Here is an 18,617-nt window from a genome sequence, read left to right as displayed (position 1 = left end):
CTAGGAAAAGGACTGTATCTGACAGTCTTATTTCCCACAGAAAATACTAGTTGATTGATTGTAGGGGAAATTTACATCATTTAGCAGGAATGACTTAAGTGTCATTCAGTAATGTCAAGAATAAGCTGAAGACTGGTTGTAATATATGTGAGGTCTAATTGGTTTAAAATGAAGTGGTGGGAATTCCCTGGCAGTCCAGTGGTCAGAACTCCCAGCTTTCATTCTGGAGGGCATAGGTTCAATCCCTCATTCAGGAAGTCATGCTGCTGTGCAAGTCACCCAGTCTTGCCAACTCTGCAACCAGACCTCTGAACTGCAGCCCACCAGGCTCCTCTGTCCATGGATCAGGAAGCTAAAATCCTGCAAGTCCTGTGGTGTGGTAAAAAATTACAAAATATTTTTAATAAAATGAAATATTTTCTAATCTTCCAGTAACTGAATGGTTTCATTTTTATTTTTAACTCTCTTCAGTTCTGTCTTTAATTCCCACATGTAGATTATGGTAAGATCATTTTCTCTTCCTCGGTTTTGCTTCTAGACCCAAATTTTAGACTTCAGTGAGGTTCACCCAGTTTTGTTCAACAATAAAATCTTGCCCAAAGAAGAGGTACTATTTAAAGTGTTTATTTTCCTTAAGAAGCTATTTTGTAGGAAGGGCCTAAAATATTTAACCCTTTCAATGAGAATTATGAAGTTTGGGAGCCAGGTTAACACTTCTGTTTCCCTCAGGCAATAATGGTTAATAAATTCACAATCTCCACTTAAATCACTTGGCTTATAGAATGACAAGTCAAGGAAACTTTTCCCTCTTTTGTGGCAGCAACAGTGTTAAAACTTAATGTTTAATCCTCCTAAGGGAGGAAGGTAGTTTTGGTGAGGAGCGTGTCTGAAAGACATTTTTGTAGGGGTATGTTAGAAAGGCCACTGGGAGCCTATCATAGGGAGCTGCTCGAGATTTGTGAGTTCCGTTTTAAATTTCTCTTGGAAACCTCCTGTGGGCGGAGGCCAGCGCCTGGAAGTGCAGAGCGGCACCGCAGCCCTGTCCATCAAGGGATCCGGCCGGGGTCTGTAAGCCCCTTTCCCCGCCCACCTATCATCTGGTCGCGCATGCGCTGAGCTGAAGGGCCGGAGAGTTGTTGGCTGGGAAATGGCGGCCGCGGGCTTGGTCGCTGTGGCCGCGGCTGCAGAATACTCTTGCCCAGGAGCGTCGGGAGGTAACCTCTCGGCTGTTAACTGCGGCCCAAACTCCGGGGCAGGCCCTGGTCCTGGCCCGGGCTCGTGGAGCCGCTCCCTCGACCGAGCGCTGGAGGAGGCGGCGGTAACCGGGGTGCTGAGCCTGAGCGGCCGGAAACTGAGGGAGTTTCCCCGGGGAGCGGCCAACCACGACCTGACGGACACCACTCGGGCGGGTGAGTGGGGTGGGGGACAACCCAGGGGACAGGAGGCCCCGGGCGCGGTTGGAGGCCGCCCTGGCCGTTCAGGGGAATCGCGGGTAGGTACAGTAACTGGTCCTGTTACTCCTGGTCCGGACCAGGTTAACGGGGAGAAGCCGACTGCCCCAACACACCCAGGCCTGCGGGTCAGACCCCGAGCCTGGGGCGAGGCGGACAGCAGCATCTCTCGGGGAAGAAGGCCGTAGGAAACTGATGGGTAGTGTTTTACTTTCCTAGAAAATTAACTTTTGCAGAAGCTGAGGTAGACCCTTGCTCCGTCTGATTGCTGCAGGCCAATTCGGATTTAGGATGCCAAATTGACTTTACAGATTTAGGTTTGTAGCGCGCTTTTAATCGGAATAATATTGGTCGCTGCATTGTCAGGAAAGCATGACTCTCAGCACTGGCGTTTTTTAAGAACTGTTGTTCTCAGAGTGAGCCCGAACGCTTTTTCTTTCTCCCCTTCGTCTAGTTGACTTACCAAATGTACTTGTAAAAATATCTAGGGGCAACTTAAGACTTCCACTACTTTTCCTCTTTCCTCATGCCCCCTCAAAAAAAAGTTGCAGAAAGAAAACTAGAAAAGGCACAAAAGATTACCTACTGTATCTATGTTTAATTCTTTAAAAAAAATTACTTTGCCTTATACATATTTTTTTAACATAGAAAATAAAGTAAATTAGATATTATTTGATTTTCTTAGTTGTAGAGAACAATATCTGGTGACTGAGGTGTTCAACATGTTTCCTTTGTGTTTAAAATACAGCTTCCTCAAGGAGTAGATTAAAAACAGTACAAAGGAGGAAAACATCTCTTACGTATAGTATATAGTATGATGTAATTATTTTCATACAGCTTTTCTTAAGCTGTTAACTTTTCCTATGTCTGTGCACTCATTAAAGATTGCCGAGTATTACATATGATTCACTCATTTTGGAAAGATAAGCAAAACTGTTAACACTACTTCAAGAAACTGTTTTCCAAAGAAACTGCCTCTTGTGTAAAATGGAAGGAATCAAATGTTTGTTTAATCTTTTTGAAAACAGTTATATAGAATATGGTTTGTGTTTTTTAGTGAATGACCTTAAAATTAAATTTTTTTGAATATGTAAATGAGTGGCCACTTGCCTTTTGTATGTGTTCTGATAGCATCTAAACTTGTTGTTCATACCCCAAATTTTGTGATTCTGTTCAGGAGGTGGCTATATGGTATATGACTGACTGTTCAGGAGATGGATAGCATAGTGACTTCATATTGGCATGAGTCATTTCGGTATTACTACATTAAGCCTCAAGTTAAGGGATAAGTTGATTGTAGGAGTTTATCTAGCTCATTATCTTACCGTCTTTTAAATAGCTCTAGGGCCAGTGTCTTTTTCCTTTAAGAAATATTAGCTAACAAAGAAAATGCAAAGGCATTTATGAAGAATAAGTAATGCCAGTGGATTTTTCCCTTACTATGCTGTGAACTTTTAATTCATTATTATCCACACTTATTTTTATTACTTTAGTAGTTTATTTATAAACCAGATTTTTTGTTCGTTGACATTTTGTTCATTTTGTTCATTTTATTTAGTCAAAAAGTCTAAAAGAGGAGAAAAAGATTGCAAAGTACCTTACAACCTGTTAGACTAGATTAATTTCTAAAATGTCAGAAATATCACTTATTAAGTATAAGAAGTCTTTGGCAGACCTTGGTGAGTACAAAAATACTTAATTCTCTAAATTATTTTAAACAGATAATTTGATGTGGATAAGATCATTGATTGAGTTTTCACTGTTTACTGTTCATTGTGGTAGATGTTTAAAGTACATTGCCTTATTAAATGCTTAACAACCAATGGATTAAATATTATTATCCCAAGGATTTCCCTGGTGATCCAGTAGCTAAGACACCGCACTTCCAGTGTAGGGGACCTGGTTTAATCCCTGGGCAGGTAACTAGATCCCTCATGCCACAACTAAGACCCAGCACAGCCAAATAAATAAAATGCTTAAAATATTATTATCCCAAATTTACATATGAGGAATCACACAGGATTTACATAAAGCCACTCAGAATCATATAAATAATAATAGCGGTAGAATTTCAGCCTTGGTCCATCTTACTCTCTTTTTCTTCACTGTGCCACACAGCCTCTTTACATACAGATAGATATTATCATTCCTGTTTTTAGAGGTAATGAAACCCAGGTTTGGAGAGAAAAATAATTTGCTTAAAGACCTGTAGCTAAAGCCAAGGAAGGTGGTGTTAGCCATGATTTGAGCCTAACTCAAATCCTGTTTGAGGTAACTCTAAAACCATAGACTGTTACACAGTGTCCTTTGAATTCAGACCCAACTTTAATTAGCTGAAATGTTTTATTTAGACCCTATAGAAAATTTAAAGCCCCAAACATTACTTGAACACTATATTAAAAGTTGCCAGGTTATCTGTTCTTTCCTAATATATAGAATGTATCTGTAGATACATATAACTGCTATCTTTACATTTTAAGAAATAGTACATATTACCTGTACTGTTTATAACTTGACATAATTAGAATTCATCATGCAATATTTTCTTGGAATTTTTCCCCTCCTGTTTGTTTTAAATGGTAGATTTTTAGGAAGAAAAAGAAGTGTTTGTTTGGAAATGAGTTACTTGATCCAATGGACAGGGAAGATCTTAAATCACAAAAGACTTTTGGGGGCTGAAAAGCTGTAGCTTTAATTTGGGGAGGCAGAAATGGGAAGGAAAGCCATTCCAGGCAGTAGAATGGATCCCACCCTGCCACAAAGGTGTGCACATAACTCAGGGCTAGCTAGTCAAGTAGTCCATCCCTCTGTCAACAGTGATAGTTTAGAGATGGACACATTTTCCTATTAGCATGCAGGAGTGTTAATTATGTTGAGAAAGAGGCGTGCTTTGAACCGTGGAGTTGCTGAGAGAATAGAATGTGAACCTGGAGCTTGCCAATAAATTGAAAGCAGAGCCAAAAGATGGAAAGAATGAGGCCAAGTTCGATGGTAATCTTTGGATCAATAGCCAGGCTTTAAATTAGTGGTATCCTTGGACTGTCTAATTATACAAGCTAATGAATTCCCTGTCCTACTTAATCTGAGTAGACTTTTTGATACAAAATAAGAGTCCTGAGTAATGACAGTGAGTCTGCTCTTGAAGTTGTGGGGAGGTCAGTTTGGTCAGAATAAATTGGTGGGATTAGAGAATATGAGAGCTGCCCTTTGCATTCTCAAAAGGGAGATTGTTCATTTAACAGATGTTTGTTGACTAAAGGATTTTCAGGTGTAGATACACAGAGAGGACCAAGACACTCCCTGTTTTCAAAGAACTCAAGAGGTCTAGTGTAATAGAATGAATAAATATAAAGATTATTTGAATTGTCTAATAATAGCAAAACTTTTATGTGTAAGGCATTATGCTAGGTAATATAGTGGGAATAAAAATAAGAAAAGACTCTACCCTGTAAGTATTAAAAATCTAGTAATCTGTTTGGCTGGCTGCAGTAACAGTCAAGGAATGAAAAACAGTCTGAGATCATACTGGAAAATAAATGTACAAATGTTGACTGATTTTTTTTTTTTAAAGAGACAGAATGCATCAAGTTGGCTGAGTTATTAAACCTGTAGGACTAGGAAGGTGGTAATGCTACTGAGGTAATGCTACTGATAATAATAGTAGCTAACATTTTTTGAGCTGTTAGCATATTTCAGATATTGTACTAAGCTATATATATAAAATGCACATATAACAACCACCTGAGTTGTAGGTACTAGTTTTAACCCCATTTTACATGTAAAAATGGAGACTTGAGGTTAACCTGATCATTGTTACACAGGTAATAAATGACAGCACTAGGATTCAAATTCAGATACATCTGATCCTAAAACTTCTGTTTTTGATCACTGAGCCGTACTGACAAAGAAAGTTTGGTTCAGTTTCTTTAGTTGGCCTGATACATGTTCTGTTGCTGTTAAGTCACTTCAGTCGTGTCTGACTCTGTGCGACCCCATAGACGGCAGCCCACCAGGCTCCCCCGTCCCTGGGATTCTCCAGGCAAGAACACTGGAGTGGGTTGCCATTTCCTTCTCCACTGCATGGAAGTGAAAAGTGAAAGTGAAGTTGCTCAGTCGTATCCGACTCTTATCGACCCCATGGACTGCAGCCCACCAGGCTCCTCCGTCCATGGGATTTTCCAGGCAAGAGTACTGCAGTGGGGTGGATACATGTTCTACTGGAGTCTTAAATGTGTCAGGCCAACTAAAGAAACTGTGCAGCAAATAGAAGTGTATATCTGGAACTTGTAAGAGTGAAGTTAGAACTGCAGCATAAATTTGAGACAGTCATAATGAAGGGTTTATGCAGTTCTTGGAGAGAGAATGTGGAGAGTGGAAAAGTTGGTCGCTGACAACCATGGGGTACCATAGCACTTAAAGGGCAAGAAGAAGAATCAGTCTGAGAAAAAAACAGAAAGTTTTATAACTAGGCTTCTACTAGAATTTAGAGACTCCTAAAACCAAAGGAACTGTAGTAACCCTCTTAAGTTATTTTACAAATGAGAAGCTGTCTTAAAGATTAAGACTTTGTTTAAGGTTGTATAGTGAAGTGCTGTTTTGCAGAAGACAAATAGGATCATAGTTGAAGGTGTAAGAAGTCTTTTCTGAATGGAAAATCGAAAACAGGAAACCAAGGATTCATCTTTTGGGACAAGCCTGTGGTTGATGGCAGATGGAAGAGACTAATGATACAAAAAAAAGAAAGACATGGAGATGTAATGGGTGAGCCTAAGTAACACAGTCTTATTGAAGCCATGAGAATAACGCTTTCAAGAATCGTGTGCTTATTTCCTACATAAAGAAGAATGAGGATTGCATAAAAGACCATTTAATTTTTCAAAAAACATTCTGTAACTCACACAGTCCTGGTTTCATTAGTCTTGGAAATATGCACTGAAATGCCAGGTCTTAAATGGAAACTATATTTCTCTTGGATACTTATTTATGTATATTTTATATTAATTTCAGTTTGTAAATTTTAAATTTGGTTCCTTAATTGTACTAGCCACATTTCAAATGCTCAGTGGCCACATGTGTCATATTGGTCAGCACATTAGATAGACCTACTGTCCATTATATTGGACAGCACAGGTAATAGAATCTTCTCATCATCACAGAAAGTTATATTTGACAGTGATTCTGGGGTATACTGCAATGCCTTTCTATATCCATGAATACAATAAGCCACCATGATCACCAAGATCACTTAAATAATTGTTGAGAAGACATCAGCAAATGGGGGCTCATTCATAATTACCAAATCTTTGATAATATCTCAGGTCTGAAAGGGGATATATCATTTTTTCTTCTAGAAATAATATCTTGTTGTTTTTTTTTAAAGGGTGTTGACTTTTTACTTTTGTTGGCTGCAACAGGTCTTCGTTGAAGCACACAGGATCCTTGTTGCAGCACGTGGGATCTTTAGTTGTTGCTTGCAAACTCTTAGTTGTGGCATGTGGGATCTAGTTCCCTGACCATGGATTGAACCTGGGCCCCCTGCATTAGGAGCACAGAGTCTTAGCTCCTGGACCATTAGGCAAGTCCTAGAAATAATATCTTCTTAATAAAAACTGCCATTTAAGCATGGTTAATAGAGGCATTAACTGTATCAGATCAGATCTGTCGCTCAGTTGTGTCTGACTCTTTGCGACCCCATGAATCGCAGCACGCCAGACCTCCCTGTCCATCACCAACTCCTGGAGTTCACTGAGACTCACGTCCATCGAGTCAGTGATGCCATCCAGCCATCTCATCCTCTGTTATCCCTTCTCCTCTTGCCCCCAATCCCTCCCAGCATCAGAGTCTTTTCCAGTGAGTCAACTCTTCGCATGAGGTGGCCAATGTACTGGAGTTTCAGCTTTAGCATCATTCCTTCCAAAGAACACCCAGGGCTGATCTCCTTCAGAATGGAATGGTTGGATCTCCTTGCAGTCCAAGGGACTCTCAAGAGTCTTCTCCAACACCACAGTTCAAAAGCATCAATTCCTCGGCGCTCAGCCTTCTTCGCAGTCCAACTCTCACATCCATACATGACCACAGGAAAAACCATAGCCTTGACTAGACGAACCTTTGTTGGCAAAGTAATGTCTCTGCTTTTGAATATGCTGTCTAGGTTGGTCATAACTTTCCTTCCAAGGAGTAAGCGTCTTTTAATTTCATGGCTGCAGTCACCATCGGCATTGATTTTGGAGCCCAGAAAAGTAAAGTCTGACACTGTTTCCACTGTTTCCCCATCTATTTCCCATGAAGTGATGGGACCGGATGCCATGATCTTTGTTTTCTGAATGTTGAGCTTTAAGCCAACTTTTTCACTCTCCACTTTCACTTTCATCAAGAGGCTTTTGAGTTCCTCTTCACTTTCTGCCATAAGGGTGTGTCATCTGCATATCTGAGGTTATTGATATTTCTCCCGGCAGTCTTGATTCCAGCTTGTGTTTCTTCCAGCCCAGTGTTTCTCATGATGTACTCTGCATATAAGTTAAATAAACAGGGTGACAATATACAGCCTTGACGTACTTCTTTTCCTATTTGGAACCAGTCTGTTGTTCCATGTCCAGTTCTAACTGTTGTTTCCTGACCTGCATACAAATTTCTCAAGAGGCAGATCAGGTGGTCTGGTATTCCCATCTCTTTCAGAATTTTCCACAGTGTATTGTGATCCACACAGTCAAAGGCTTTGGCATAGTCAATAAAGCAGAAATAGATGTTTTTCTGGAACTCTCTTGCTTTTTCGATGATCCAGCGGATATTGGCAATTTGATCGCTGGTTCCTCTGCCTTTTCTAAAACCAGCTTGAACATCAGGAAGTTCAGGGTTCACGTATTGCTGAAGCCTGGCTTGGAGAATTTTGAGCATTACTTTACTAGCGTGTGAGATGAGTGCAATTGTGCAGTAGTTTGAGCATTCTTTGGCATTGCCTTTCTTTGGGATTGGAATGAAAACTGATCTTTTCCAGTCCTGTGGCCACTGCTGAGTTTTCCAAATTTGCTGGCATATTGAGTGCAGCACTTTCACAGCATCATCTTTCAGGATTTCAAAGAGCTCAACTGGAATTCTATCACCTTCACTAGCTTTGTATATCCACTATTAACTGTATAGTTGACCCATTTTTCATCTGTGAGTATCATGCGCTCAAATCAGGAACCTTCTAAGAGCCTTAGGAATGAGAAAAGAATAGGAAAAAACCAAAGCTAATTTTATTTGACTAATCAGACTGTTTCAGAATCATTCCTTCTGATATTAAGAGTTGTACATGCTCATTGTAGTACAAGAAGTTATAAATAAGACATTAAAAATCTTTTGTAATTCCACTTACCACAGAAAACTGGTAGTGAACCTTGGTTTGAAATCTTTAAACATTTTCTTCATGAATATATACATTCTCACTTTAAAAAAACATCTTAAAATGGGATCTCATAAAGGCTGTTTTATCATTTTTTTACTATATGATATATAGTATCAGAAAATAGCTGCTACAGAAAGATATGTAGCATACTTTTTAATAGTAGTCTGCCGTAGGTATACTGTCTTCTCATTTACCCTATTGATACACTTTGGAATTGTCTTCATCTTTCACTGTTACAAATGATATTGCTGAAAATAACTTCATGTGTATCTCTTTGCAGACTTGTTTAATTTCCTTAGGATAAATCCCTAGAAATATAATTGATTGGGTAAAAGAATGTACAGTTTTAGGGGTTTTTAAATACAGATTGTAAAACTGTTATTCCTAAAGGGTTTTTTAGCTTAGATTTGTATCAGCAGTTCATGAGTTGTCTTCACTCTGCTGATTTTATTCTTTGTGATCTGTGTCAGTCTGATAGCTGAGAGATTGTATCTCCTTCTTCTGTATTCAGTTCATCTTAAGTATAATTTTTACTACCATAAGAAAAAGTATATAAGTACAAAGAGAAAATATTTATTTTTTTGTTTTTTTCTGTGTCCTTTTGTCAGAATAAATTGATGACAAAGACTCAGAAACTGTTTGTGCCTGTATATAAACTCCTGTATATTCAAATTTTTCTATGATTATAAAAGTAACACATGTTTTTTACAGAAAATTTGGAAAAAAATAAAGTAGAGAAAGAAAAAAGGAATACTATTGCATCAATAAACCACTGAACATTTTGACATATTCTTCCAAGTATTTTTTTTAATCTGTGTACATGTATATTGAAAAACATGGTATTAGCTTTTTGTAGTTTGCTTTTTTCCACTGTAGAGTGTATTAGAAATATTGTGTCATATCTTTCAGTTCAGTTCAGTCGCTCAGTCGTGTCTGACTCTTTGCGACCCCATGAATTGCAGCACGCCAGGCCTCCCTGTCCATCACCATCTCTCGGATGGATTTCACTGAAACTCACGTCCATCGAGTCAGTGATGCCATCCAGCCATCTCATCCTCTGTCGTCCCCTTCTCCTCCTGCCCCCAATCCCTCCCAGCATCAGAGTCTTTTCCAATGAGTCAACTCTTCGCATGAGGTGGCCAAAGTACTGGAGTTTCAGCTTTAGCATCATTTCTTCCAAAGAACACCCAGGGCTGATCTCCTCTAGAATGGAAGGGACTCTCAAGAGTCTTCTCCAACACCACAGTTCAAAAGCATCATTTCTTCAGCGCTCAGCCTTCTTCACAGTCCAACTCTCACATCCATACATGACTACTGGAAAAACCATAGCCCTGATTAGATGGACCTTTGTTTGCAAAGTAATGTCTCTGCTTTTGAATATGCTATCTAGGTTGGTCATAACTTTCCTTCCAAGGAGTAAGAGTCTTTTAATTTCATGGCTGCAATCACCATCTCCAGTGATTTTGGAGCCCCCCAAAATAAAGTCTGCCACTGTTTCCACTGTTTCCCCATCTATTTGCCAAGAAGTGATGGGATCAGATGCCATGATCTTCGTTTTCTGAATGTTTAGCTTTAAGCCAACTTTTTCACTTTCCTCTTTCACTTTCATTATATCTTTACACTTAAGCAAATCCCTTTTATTGAGCATTTAGACTATTTCTATTTTTTTCTTGTTATAAATAATACTAGAGTATAAAATGGCATCTCCAGTATTGCCTGGAAAATTCCATGGGCAGAGGAGCCTGGTGGACTACAGTCCATGGGGCCACAAAGAGTTGGACAAGACTGAGCACAGCAAGTGAACTCTTAAATAAATATAACTCTTTGCTCACATCTCTTATTAATATCTCTTACTAGATAAATTCCTAGAAGTGGAATTGTTCTAACAAATTCTTATATTGTATTGACACAATACAAAAGAGTTAAAAATATCCTGTTATTTATTATGTCCGTAGCCACCTCCTCCCTGCTCCCCTCCTGCAACAGACACATATTTTATAAAGAGAAGCAGAGACCATGGGGAAGATCATGGCTGTTGAGTATAAAGGCTTATTTAATAAGATTTAAATTTACTTTTCAGGGGAAAAATCTAGACTCTGCTGTACTGGCATTGTTTTTTAAATAGGAAGGGTAAATAGTAGGATGGTGCCTTTAGGAGGGGTGAGAAGATGAGTCATAGATCATCACAAAAATCAGTGTTGAGACTAAAAGAATGGCAACAAGGTTGGGACCAAGGATTTCCTAGGGTTCATTTCCTTTTCCTGTGGCTGTATTTGGGGTCTAGATGCTTAATATTAATAAATTAATATTAATGCTTAATATTAATAAAAAGTCCTATTACATGAAATAGGACTTTTTAAGTAGTAACATGCATGTTCATTTTTTTTTCCAGTTCATTTATGAAGCAGTTACTCCACTGAAGTTTGGAAGAAAATACATGGTTAATATGGTAATTCACAAAAGGAACACTGTTTTGAGTTCCTGAAGTAGCCAGCAATATCAAATGCAGTGCTGCTACTAATTATAGAATCATAAACTAGTACTAAAAATTTAAGGAATTTCCTTGCTTTTAACTTTCTCCCTTGCTCCTCTAAATTTGTAGATTTTTTATTATTTGAAAGAAATCTCAAACCAAGAACTTTAACTAATTTATTAAACATATTTCTTATAAGAACTAGGTAACTGATTTTTTTCATTAAAAACGGGTTTTTAGAAATGACCTATAATCATAGAGTGAAAAGATAAGCCACAGAGTAACAGATTGGCGATAAATACAACAAACAAATGATATTCAGAATATATAAAGCATTTCTACAAACAAGATAGCACAATAGAAAACTGAGAAAACTCTTGAACTGGTACTTCACTAAAGAGGAATTCCAAATAACTGATAAGTGTGTGAAAAGGTGCTCAATCTCATTAGTAATCAAGGGCACGAAAAAGAAAACCAAACTGAGGTACTTCTCATTGACAGACAGTACGGAGTACTACAAAGTACTGTTCTCCCTCAGTGCCCTCAGGGAAATGGTTCTGGACCACCCCCCAGACACACACACACAAAGGCACTAAAATCTGTGGTTACTTAAGTCCCTTACATAAAAATGGCACTATTTGCATATAATCCATGCAATTTTCCCTGAACTTTAATTCCTCTCCAGATTACTTGTAAAATTTAATACAATCTAAATGTTGTATAAATAGTCACTGGTGCGTAGCAAATTCAAGTTTTGCTTTTTGGAACTTTCTGTAATATTTTCCCCAAATATTTTCAGTCCAAGGTTAGTGGAATATGCAGATGTCAGATCCCACAAATACAAGGGTACTGACTGGAGCATTGGGACATTTATACAGTGCCAATGGGAGTTGAAAAATACCTAGTAAAGTTGAAAATACACATATTTTATGAACCAGAAATTCCAGGCTCTGAGGTACATACCCCAAAGAAACTTGTGTATAAGTGCGCCAGGATATATGTATAAGAATGTTCATGTGCTGTGCTTAGTCGCTCAGTTGCGTTCGACTCTTTGCGACCCCCTGGACTGTAGCCCACCAGGCTCCTCTGTCCATTGGGATTCTCCAGGCAAGAATACTGGAGTGGGTTGCCATGCCCTCTTCCAGGGGATCTTCCCAAACCAGGGATTGAACTCACATCTCCTGCATTGCAGGTGAATTCTTTACTGTCTGAGCCACCAGGGAAGCCCAAGAATGTTCATAACGTTCATATTTGACAAAACAAAAAAAGAAACGATCATCAATATAATATTGTTTAGTCGCAAAGTCGTGTCAGACTCTTTTGTGACCCCATGGACTGTACCTGCCAGGCTGCTCTGTCCATGGGATTTCCCAAGCAAGAATACTGGAATGGGTTGCCATTTCCTTCTCCATCAATAGAATGGGTAAATCAATTTTGGATATTTATGTGATTTCACAGCAGTGAAAATGAATTAGTTACAACTGCACGCAATTACATAGATGAACCTTGGAAGCATGTTAAGCAAATGAAGTATATGACACTGTATTTGCAGTACAAATATGCTTAAATGAAGGTCAAAAACAAGCATAATCATAAATGCTAAAACAAGCATAATCATAAATGCTAAAACTTTTAAGAGGCAAGAAAGTAATTACCGTAGAAGTTAGGATTATGGTTACTTATAAGTGGGGACTTCCCTGGTGGCTCAAATGCTAAAGCGTCTGCCTGCAGTGCGGGAGATTTGGGTTCTATCCCTGGGTCAGGAAGATCCCCTGGAGAAGTAAATGGCAACGCACTCCAGTACTCTTGCCTGGAAAATTCCATGGACAGAGGAGCCTTGTAGGTTACAGTCCATGGGTTCGCAAAGAGTCGGACACGACTGAGCGATTTCACTCACTCACTCACTCTACTTGTAAGTGAGAGGGGAAAATATTAAAGGAAAGGGGCAGTGGGTTAAGGGTGGGTGCATTTCTGAAGTACTGAAAATATTCTATTCTTTAACCTGGGTTTTTCACCTATATGATTGTTCACTTTATACTATTTTTTAAAAATTGTACATCTGCATTTATAATTTATTTACTTTTATAATGTGCTTCTTTGTTTAGGCTTACTTACTCATTCTTAACTTGATTATTACTCATATCACCTCTTCTTTTTTGCCTTCCCCTTTGCCTTCTCTATCTCTTTACCATCCGCCTTCACTAGTCACTTTTCTTGCTTCCCTAATACTTGTTCACACTTTTTTTTTACCGTCACAGTGAACAGGTGTCTTTTTTCCATATTAACTTAAAGAAGGTATATTCAGTTCAGTTCAGTCGCTCAGTCGTGTCCGACTCTTTGCGACCCCATGAATCGCAGCATGCCAGGCCTCCCTGTCCATCACCAGCTCCTGGAGTTCACCCAGACTCACGTCCATTGAGTCAGTGATGCCATCCAGCCATCTTATCCTCTGTCGTCCCCTTCTCCTCCTGCCCCTAATCCCTCCCAGCATCAGTCTTTTCCAGTGAGTCAGCTCTTCGCATGAGGTGGCCAAAGTACTGGAGTTTCAGCTTTAGCATCATTCCTTCCAAAGAAATCCCAGGGCTGATCTCCTTCAGAATGGACTGGTTGGATCTCCTTAAGAGTCCTCTCCAACGCCACAGTTCAAAAGCATCAATTCTTCCACGCTCAGCCGCCTTCACAGTCCAACTCTCACATCCATACATGACCACTGGAAAAACCATAGCCTTGACTAGACAAACCTTTGTTAGCAAGGTAATGTCTCTGCTTTTGAATATGCTATCTAGGTTGGTCATTAGTTTTCTCTTGCTGCGTAACAAATCATTATAGCCAAAGCTTAAAACAGTGTTTATTATTTTACAGCTCTGTAGGTCAGAGGACTGGACTCAGCTGAGTTATCTGCTTGTGGACTCACAAAACCAAAATCAATGTCTTGGCCAGGTTGGACCCTTATCTGGAGGCTTTGGGGAAGAATTTCCTGAATCATTCAGATATTGGCAGCATTCAGTTTCTTGCAGTTATAAAACTCAGGTCTCCCATTTCCTTGATGGTTGTCATCTTCCGGCTACTCTGAGGCTCTGAAAGGTATCCACATTCCTTACAGCATGGCCTCCTTCACCTTCAAGCCAACAGTCGTGTGTCCTCTTGGAATCTCTGACTTCCTCTTCTGCTATCAGCCAGAAGGCTCATTTGATGAGATTGGGTCTAGCCAGATTATCTATTTTTTGTTTAATTCAGAGTCAGTTGATTCAGTTCAGTTCAGTTCAGTCACTCAGTTGTGTCTGACTCTTTGCGACCCCATGAATTGCAGCTCGCCAGGCCTCCATGTCCATCACCAACTCCTGGAGTTCACCCAAACTAATGTCCATCAAGTCAGTGATGCCATCCAGCCATCTCATCCTCTGTCGTCCCCTTCTCCTCCTGCCCCCAATCCCTCCCAGCATCAGTGTCTTCCAGTGAGTCAGCTCTTCATGAGGTGGCCAAAGTACTGGAGTTTCAGCTTTAACATCATTCCTTCCAAAGATATCCCAGGGCTGATCTCCTTCAGAATGGACTGGTTGGATCTCCTTGCAGTCCAAGGGACTCTCAAGAGTCTTCTCCAACACCAGAGTTCAAAAGCATCAATTCTTCGGCACTCAGCTTTCTTTATGGTCCTACTCTCACATCCATACATGACTACTGGAAAAAACATAGCTTTGACTAGACGAACCTTTGTTGGGAAAGTAATGTCTCTGCTTTTGAATATGCTATCTAGGTTGGTCATAACTTTTCTTCCAAGGAGTGTCTTTTAATTTCATGGCTGCAGTCACCATCTGCAGTGATGTTGGAGCCCAGAAAAATAAAGTCTGACACTGTTTCCACTGTTTCCTCATCTATTTCCCATGAAGTGATGAGACCGGATGCCATGATCTTTGTTTTCTGAACGTTGAGCTTTAAGCCAACTTTTTGACTCTCCACTTTCACTTTCATCAAGAGGCTTTTGAGTTCCTCTTCACTTTCTGCCACAAGGGTGGTGTCATCTGCATATCTGAGGTTATTGATATTTCTCCCGGCAATCTTGATTCCAGTCAGTTGATTGCTGCTGCTGCTGCTAAGTCGCTTCAGTCCTGTCTGACTCTGTGCGACCCCATAGATGGCAGCCCACCAGGCTCCCCCATCCCTGGGATTCTCCAAGCAAGAACGCTGGAGTGGGTTGCCATTTCCTTCTCCAATGCATGAAAGTGAAAAGTGAAAGTGAAGTTGCTCAGTCGTGTCCGACTCTTAGCGACCCCATGGACTGCAGCCTACCAGGCTCCTCCGTCCATGGGATTTTCCAGGCAAGAGTACTGGAGTGGGTTGCCATTGCCTTCTCTGAGTCAGTTGATTAGCAGTTACTTAATTATATCCACAAAATCCCTTCTGCCTCATGAGGAATATAATCAGTGATATTTCATATTCACAGTCCCAGGGATTAGGGTGGAGATCTGTGGGAGGCATTTTAGGATTCTGCCTTACATAGAGGGTTCTGTCTTAACTTTATTTTGTGTATCACTTAGTACAATACCAAATATCCTTTGAGTGATGTTGTATGGATGGATGCATGGATGGGATATGGATGGTAGGGATGGGAGGGAAAAGTGGAGGAATGAGAAGGCAAAAACAGGAAATGAAAAGCCTATTCTCTTTCTTAGCTTTAGAAATAGTGACAACTGACTTCTGTGTGACTGGGTTTAATGAGGAGCCTTGGGGCTTCAATGATATAGTAGATTCAATCAAAACATTCTCAAGTATAATGCCAGTGAATATACTTCCCTTTTATGTCAAAAGTCAGGCATTCAGACCCTCTTTAATTGGTGTCATAGAGGATAAGAGTGATCATGTTACATGTGCTAGGAGTCAGCACCCCAAAATAATAAGTAACAATTGAGAATTTTTAGGTGTTTGAAAAATTTTAGAATATGACCTTGATTTGCTAATAAAAGAAGTAAAACAAATTTTAAACTCCGTACAGTAAAGCAGGCTTTCCATGTATACTCAGTATTTATAACTTTAATAATTAGGCAAGGCTCAGTTATCCAGGGAGACTCTTAGCTTGATAAATATGTGATCCTTTTTCTATCTCAGTAACATTGTGATATCTGATCATCTGTTATCAAGTGACAGACCATAGCCTGTTGGTTCTCAAACTTTAGTGTGCATAAAATCCCCTGCTACTGCTGATGCTAAGTCATTTCAGTTGTGTCCAACTCTGTGCAACTCCATAGACGGCAGCCACCAGGCTCCCCCGTCCCTGGGATTCTCCAGGCAAGAACACTGGAGTGGGTTGACATTTCCTTCTCCAATGCATGAAAGTGAAAAGTGAAAGTGAAGTCGCTCAGTCGTGTCCAACCCTCAGCGACCCCGTGGACTGAAGCCTTCCAGGCTCCTCCTGCCATGGAATTTTCCAGGCAAGAGTACTGGAGTGGGGTGCCATTGCCTTCTCCGTAAAATCCCCTATGGCACTTTAAAAAAAATATACATACATTCCTGGGTCCAGACCCTATAGAGTCTGATTCAGCAGATCTGGGTGGGGTCCATTAAGTTCCATTTTTAACAAGCAGTCGGATAGTTCTAGGTGCATGTGGCCTAAGAACCACTACTTGAGGAATTTGTTCATAGACTTTACTACTTTACTCTAAAATTTGTTTAGGAAAGTAGTATCTGTTCACGTCCTAAAACTATCTTGATTAGGTAAGCCAAAGATTTTATTCAATTGAAAAAAATATTAAGTATAAAATACAGACTTCATTTTGCAAAATTGGGCACTTTGATACAGAATAAACCTTTGAAAGGTTGGTTTATTTGTTTTAAAGGTAGTGTCACTGAAGAGCTGTGTTGTTAACTAGATACAAATAGACAACCAATTTAATATGATTATCCAATAGATATGGGTATCCAGTTTATACAAACAGATAGCCAAATAAACTATGAAAATTGAGCATAAATAATTAGTTAGGGTCTTAATTACAAGCAGCAGACACTGGCTGTGGTTATGAGTAGCCCCCATGATCTCTGGGAGGACTGGAGAACCAGGCTAGTAAAAGGTTACTTACTTATAATTAAGTAACCAGGAATGTGTCCCAAATCATGTGACAGAACTTATCCAGTGAAGACACCACTAGCATTGCCACCTGGGGATAGACACCTCAAATTGCACCACTATCACCAAAGATAATGTACACTCTTTACTAGCACTGGAGCGTTTGCCACCACTACCTGTGGAAATTGAAATGTATTGTTATACTGGTTTTAGTTCAAGGTTAGGGGAGGATGTGCCTGGGAGAACCAGATCATATGCCGATGCCCCTAGCTGTGAGAGAGTCTGGGAAAGCTAACGTATGGTGTGGCACTTTGCAGCTTCTGTTGAGGAAAGAACTGTTTCAAAAAGTATTGGATTCTCCAAATAGGAATAGTGTTTAGATCCTGGGCAGCCTAAAAAAATGGCATGTGTCTAACTACAAGTTGTATTTTATACTAAAACCAGGTAATCAATTAGGCCTTTATAATTATCAAAATGAACAAGAAGCAGTATGTATGATGCAGTGGTAGGCAGTTTATTGTAATTAGTATTAACTTTTTTACAACTAAACATTCCATTGCCTGGTTCAGTTGGGAGAGGAGGAAAAGATTTTTCTTTTCAAGGGGTACCTTCAGTTTTCCTTTTCTGTTTTTTTCTTTTTTCCCCTAAACTGAGCATACCCTTAATTTCTGTTTAAGATCTGAAGTCTGCATTAATTTGAGAAGAAGGATCAACAGTGTTGCCTACTTCCTATCCTTTCAAGTTTGCATGTCCCAAATCCCAGTACCTACGGACAGTATTCTGTCATTTTAGCCAGTGGTCCCCATAGTAAGAAATTATTAACAACAAATGTGTTTGTTTATTGTATGTACTAAATTACATGTATTATAAAATAGGCATAAAATACAAAATTTAAAGGAGAAATTAAAGACAAATAGAAATAGAAGTTCCAATGTTTTTGTTCTATACTCCAGTGGATCATTATTCTACACTCCAGTGGATCATTACTCTGCATCCTGTGGATAGCAGGCCCACATTCCTCCCTTGAATACTTATGATTCAGAACAGTAATTAGCCTCTTAAAAATATAAGTAGAAGAAAGGGAATTTAATGTTAAGTATCTGAAAGCACTCTAGACCCTACTATGAGGCAGTATGGGAAGTGAGAGACTGAGGTATGGAATCCAAGGATAGAGAGCTGTGACCTGTTGAAAAGGAAGGGGTTTTAGAAGACAAAGACTTAGGAATTTCTTGAAGCAGTGCTGTAGATGAG

The 18,617-nt window shown here is 39.6% G+C and overlaps 1 protein-coding gene across 8 annotated transcripts in view; it reads left to right on the top strand.

The window, feature by feature from the left end:
• Positions 1–1,105: 1,105 nt before the first annotated feature.
• Positions 1,106–18,617, top strand: part of LRCH3 (leucine rich repeats and calponin homology domain containing 3) — a 107,701-nt gene continuing 90,189 nt past the window's right edge. For 5 of the 8 annotated variants that reach the window (XM_070788938.1, XM_070788910.1, XM_070788940.1 and 2 more), the window contains exon 1: positions 1,107–1,409. In XM_070788938.1, coding sequence (XP_070645039.1) covers positions 1,148–1,409 — 262 coding nt within the window. In that variant the 5' untranslated portion in view covers positions 1,107–1,147. Of the gene's footprint in view, positions 1,410–18,617 lie in introns of all 8 variants that reach the window. The other 3 variants (XM_070788926.1, XM_070788901.1, XM_070788894.1) reach the window with 1 other exon arrangement.

This window comes from Bos indicus, chromosome 1, assembly GCF_029378745.1.
Source record: "Bos indicus isolate NIAB-ARS_2022 breed Sahiwal x Tharparkar chromosome 1, NIAB-ARS_B.indTharparkar_mat_pri_1.0, whole genome shotgun sequence".
Lineage (NCBI taxonomy): Eukaryota > Metazoa > Chordata > Mammalia > Artiodactyla > Bovidae > Bos > Bos indicus.
This window is presented reverse-complemented; position numbering and strand designations above follow the sequence as displayed.